At 37.5% G+C, this 5810-nt stretch overlaps 1 protein-coding gene across 2 annotated transcripts in view; it reads right to left on the bottom strand.

The window, feature by feature from the left end:
* Window positions 1-5810, bottom strand: part of LOC106469276 (S-adenosylmethionine mitochondrial carrier protein-like) — a 32898-nt gene that overhangs the window by 14910 nt on the left and 12178 nt on the right. For both annotated transcript variants that reach the window (XM_022397749.1, XM_013929762.2), the window contains exon 6: window positions 1545-1614. In XM_022397749.1, the coding sequence (XP_022253457.1) occupies window positions 1545-1614 (70 nt within the window). The remainder of the gene's footprint in view (window positions 1-1544; window positions 1615-5810) is intronic.

Below are 5810 nucleotides of genomic sequence, written 5' to 3'. Positions count from 1 at the left end.
CACAACGCTAAATTTTTCAACAAAAAAAGTAATTGACCCGCGATCAAAAAAAGTTGCCGACCACTGGTCTAAGCACTACTTCATAATACTACAACATGATTACTAAAGAAAACCTTTGGAGAGAACTAAAAATTCTCTCCCCTAATGAATCCTTCAGGCACTTGAAAAACCCTCAATGACCATTTACCTTTTTTAACAACAAAGGACTAGTCAACACATTTCCCAAAACTTTGAAAATGTTAGAAATTGTACTTGTAACTCCAGTAGCCACAGCAAAATTGGAGTAATGCTTCAGCACTCTCAAGATAATTAAAACTTTTCCTTTTCTCCAGAATTCAGAGTTTCAGGACAGATTGAATACACTTGCCATTTTGTCCATTCATAGAGAACTAAACAAGAGCATTCCACAGTTTATCACTAAGGTTACTGACCTTTTTGCCACACAAAAAAAAATAGAAGGGTGAATATATTTACAAGTAGATGTTCAAGGTAACCTTATTCAAAAAGTTCAACATTAAAAATTGTTTTTTCCTAATACAAGGTCCATGAATTTTCATAATATTATTTGTATATGAATAAACTATGATACATCACACTCTCTAGATATATATACATATATAATACTTCTAAAATTATAAAAAATTGAAATCAGCCTCTAAATTTTACATTTGTCCCACCTGCCTCAAAGATCATAAGCTGCTACTGTATATACATACATATAAGGTGAATGATGTGCTACTTTGGGCATATAATTTGATTTGAGGGTAGGTTGGTAGAGATTGTGATGAGTAATAAAATCAAATCAGGTATGCACATGCCCCACACTTGGTATTGCTCAAAAATCATAATCATTGACTGAAATTCCCCATTACATTTTCTTCATTGACACATTGACACAACATCATCAAATTTTGTCCAATTGGAACCCTCAGCTACAATTCTATAATAACCCACATGTTTTACCAGCAGCACATTTCAATTTTGCAAATGCCCAAATTAAAGTGCACTTCTTCAACTCAGTAGGCTAACAAAGCCAAAACCAGGAAGACAGTCCAAAGAGAAGACCCCTAAATTCATAATAAAATTCACTGCCTTTACCATCACAATTAATAAATTTGCAGGGTTATACAGTTGATCAAGTAGGAATATGTCTTTGAGAATCAGTTTTTCATATGTTTCAATTTACAAGGATTTATCAAGAAGAACATTTGAACATAAAAATATATACAGAAATCAAAATGATAATGAAGCAATACTTAAAGGAGATGACCAAATATACATAAAAAATGTTGTTTTTGTGAAATACTAGAAATAGGATAGTCATTACCCATGCATATATTGCTAATAGATTATAATTAATTTTTAGAAACCATATTCATAAAACATTTATTTAGATATAATTTTTAGAATAAAAATTAATCATTATTTCCCATCATATGATGGCACTCTGCTTGCAAAAAAATTAATTTCACTTAAGTATTTCATACTTAAATTTGTTACATAAAATTTTTTTAAAATAAAATAATAACTGATGTAGAATTTACCTGCAATAGCTCCACAAACAGATGACTGCCAAGAATCTACATATTGTCCACGATGGGCAGACCAGACTTTCTGTCAAGATCACCAAACACAAAGTAAAATGCTTATATGTTTAAGCCTACAAGTATCAACTTAGGTGGTACAACAAACCAATGCTCAAATCTACAGATGTCAATTTGGATTGTACCTGAAACTAGTTTACCTTTAAAAAGCTATAATATCTGTCAATCCATGATGTCTTTTTATATTAACAAAGAAAAAAACTTCATAAACTTATCCACAACTCTTTTGTTTATAGTAAAAAAAATATTTTTTTAAGACAAATAAACAAGTTAAGGTTCTTATAACTAAAATTGAGCCTACATAAAATTCAAAGCCATGTTTCTATCACAAGAAACATCTACATATCCCTTTTTTCTGTTGCAAATTGCCAAGGATTTTCTTCTTAGGCTTTTTCACCAAAGTAAATGTTTAATAACATATTGACACATTAAACATACACCCTACTACATTTACGCATTTTTCATTAGGGAAATGTAGGATAATTTACAAAAAAAGTTCCCCAAAACCAATAAACTGTTCCAAACATTATCTTAAAACTCACTAGATAAAATAAAACAGATTAAAATGAAAGTTGAATAAGTATTGGTAAACCCTCACAACAGGATTTTCTAGTACAGTAACGACTTTAATAACAAACATGCAACAAGAAAGAAACAACAGTGACATCCCTAATAATTTGGGCATTACAAAGAGTTGTAGAAAATGATACAGATATATTTCTTTACTAGTTCATAAAATCTCATTTTTGAAACATTAGAGATTACTTTTTCAGATATAGTATTGTTGCGTATCTGCTTGTTTGTTAATTTCCCGAGAAACTTCAGCGATACAAATCCTTTCTTGATTAAAACTAGTTTATTCTTTCTCGCTACAAGCTTTGTAATACACTTAACAACTTTTATAACACACGCTATAAATCACAGTGCCTACTGTTTGCTTGACTCAATTATCTATCTCCCAATCTATCTATCTCTGCCATTGTGGTGGTTTTTCTCACCAGGCTTATATACTAAAAAAGAGGGCATCTAGCAAACACTTGGACATTCACGGGGTTCCCTGATAATTCTAGAAACTCCAGCACGCATCCTCCCAGTGCCACGAGATTTCCGCTGTTGTAACACTACCCCTTCCTTAGTATTGTTCATCCCAAACAATAGCCGCTTACATTAAACCGATAGATAATTAACAATAACTTAATTAAATGTACAGAATTTACAAACACAAAATTAAAATACAACAAAGTCTCTTAATTTTACAGGAAGTATCTTCTTCCATACTGGTCTCCATCTCATTGGCTTCTGCTCCATCAGGAAATGTCCCATTATCGGTAGCAGTCACATCAGTGGTAGTAACTTCATCAAGAGCTTCGCTGTTTCCCTTCTCAAAACCGAGTAGAGTTCCTTCTTCGACGGTGGTTTTTTCAGGTGACACGCCTTCAGCAGCACCATTTGTTCCGTTGTTCACTTCATCCCAACTGAAATGTCCAGGACCGTGATAACACCAAAGCCTCTTGGCATGCACCACCTTTGGCTTACCTCGCCGACCACATTTTATCCGGAAAGTAACGTCTGAGAGACGATCCACTATGTCATATGGGCCTTCCCATGGAGAAGACAACTTAGGAGACTTCCCTTTGATCTTCCTGGGATTATACAAAGACACCTTGTCTCCTGGTGCAAAGCTGACTTCAGTAGATCTCTTATCATAAGATAACTTCATCGAATCAGCAGACGTTTTCAAGTTTAAACGCACTTGATGGTGAATATCATCCATCCTTTCCGATAACACTTTCACAAACTCTGACACATTCTCAGGCAACTCTTCATTAGGTGGGCGTCCTGTTAACAGATCCACTGGCAACCCGAAGTTTCCGACCAAACATCAACTTTTCTGAAGTGTATCCAGTGGGTTCATGCTCTGCTGTCTTATAGGCCATCAACAGTGGAGGGAGTAAGACATCTTAGTCATCATGGCGGCTATTACAAAACTTTGCCAATTCCTGTCCCAGTGTCCAGTTGTACTTTTCTACCATCCCATCGGACTGTGGATGAAGTGGTGTTGTCCTGGACTTTCGGATGCCAAACAACTTGCAGCATTCTTAGAACACAGCTGATTTGAAGTTACGGCCTTGATCTGAATGCAGTTCATATGGCATACCAAATCTGAAGAAGAAATCACTAATAGCCGAAGCTACAGTTGTAGCTTCCTGATTTGGTATTGCATATGCCTCAGGCCACTTGGTGAAATAATCCATCACCACACAAATGTATTTGTTTCCAGCACGAGTTTGGGGCAGAGGACCAGTAATGTCAATTGCTACTCTTTCCATTGGTGTGTGAACTTGATATAACTTCATTGGAGCACGTCCCTTATGCTTGGGTCCCCTTTTAGCACAACATGTACTGCAGGTCCTGCACCATTCTTCCACATCTTGCCTCATACCTACCCAGTAAAATCTCTGTCGTAGGTGACTCAGTGTCTTCTTAACTCTGAGATGTCCTCCTGTTAAACTATCATGGGACTGATGCAGCACAACTTTCCGTAACTTTCTCGGTATAATCGTTTGCCAGGTCATCACTTTCCCATCTGCAGTTTCCCATCTCCAGAGAAGAATACCATCTTCAAGCTTCAACTGGTCCCATTCTGACCAATAGTTCTTTGTCACAGGGCTTAAGCTAGACACCTTCTCCTAAGCAGGGCACAAAACACTTGATTTTAGAAAATCGATTATTGGCTTCAAATCTTGGTCTTTCTCTTGTTCTGCTTTACTATCTATACCTGGTTCCACTTCACCATCATCAACTCTTTCAGTCACCTTGACTTCAGCTTGATGACACCTGGTTAGCTCAACCTCTCTCTTGCAGCAATGTCTGCAGTCATTTTTGCAGTGTCTTCGGCTCAGTCCATTGGCATTACCATGAGATTTTCCTTCTCTATATTCAATATTATAATTTTACTGGTCTATTTTTCCGATCCAACGTGCAAGTTGTCCCTCTGGGTTCTTTAATGATCTTAACCAGCGTAACGCAGCATGGTGTGTCCTGATGGTAAACCTTGCACCATAGGGGTAGGGATGGAAATTTGTCAGACACTTTACTATAGCAAGGAGTTCCCTCCGTGTTACATAGTAGTTTCTCTCTGGTCTACTCAAAACCCTACTGAAGTAGGCCACCATATGTTCGTTTTCGCCCACTTTCTGAGACAACACTCCTCCAATTCTGACATTACTAGCATCACAGTCCAGTATGTACGGCAGTGAGGGATCTGGAAGCTTTAAAAGTGGAGCAGAGGCCAAATTTTCTTTCAATGTCTTGAAAGAATGCTGCCAAGAAACTGTCCATTCGAACTTCTGGCCTTTTTTAGTCAAATCATGCAGTGGAGCAGCTATAGTTGCAAAGTCCTTCACAAACTTCTGGTAATAGGTACAGAATCCCAAGAAACTTCTTAACTCTCCCACATTGTCTGGTGTTGACCAATCATGCACTACTTTCACCTTATCAGGATCAGTTTGCACACCATGCTCACTTACAATATGCCCTAAGTAAAGCACATGATGCTCCAGCAACATTTGAGAGGCTGATGGAAAGAGTATTGGAAGGCCTACAATGGAGGATAGCCCTGGTGTACCTGGACGATGTCATTGTATTTGCAACAACTTTTGATGAGGAAATGTCCCGGCTAGAGGAAGTATTCAAGCGTTTGAAAGCAGCAAATCTCAAACTCCATCCCAAGAAATGCCACTTGTTCCAGAAAGACTAAGCCCAAATGGCATCACTCGGTATTGCCAGAGACCTTGGCCATAACTAAATGCTGTCTTAGGTCTATCTGCTTCAGTCATTTTTACTTGATGGAAACCTGACTTTAAGTCCAGAGTTGAAAACCACCTGGCTCCACTTAGGGCATCAAGAGTATCATCAATTCTTGGCAGTGGGTATGAATCTTTTTCGGTTATACTGTTAAGAGCCCTGAAGTCCACACAGCAACGTTAAGTCCCATCCTTCTTTTGGACTAACACGACGGGAGCTGACCAGGGACTATCTGATTTTTCAACTATCCCTTCCTTAATGAGATCACCCATGACCTTTTTATATTTCTTGTCGTCTTTGCTGGAACTATTCTCCTTGGAGGGATTTTTATTGGACGGTGATTGCCTGTGTTTATTCTGTGCTCTACTAGGTTTTTGCATCCGAGGTCATGATCTGCTT

The sequence above is a fragment of the Limulus polyphemus genome, unplaced genomic scaffold (assembly GCF_000517525.1).
Source record: "Limulus polyphemus unplaced genomic scaffold, Limulus_polyphemus-2.1.2 Scaffold3390, whole genome shotgun sequence".
Taxonomy (NCBI): Eukaryota; Metazoa; Arthropoda; class Merostomata; order Xiphosura; family Limulidae; genus Limulus; species Limulus polyphemus.
Note: the sequence above shows the minus strand (reverse complement) of the source record. Positions and strands in the feature narration are given on the sequence as shown.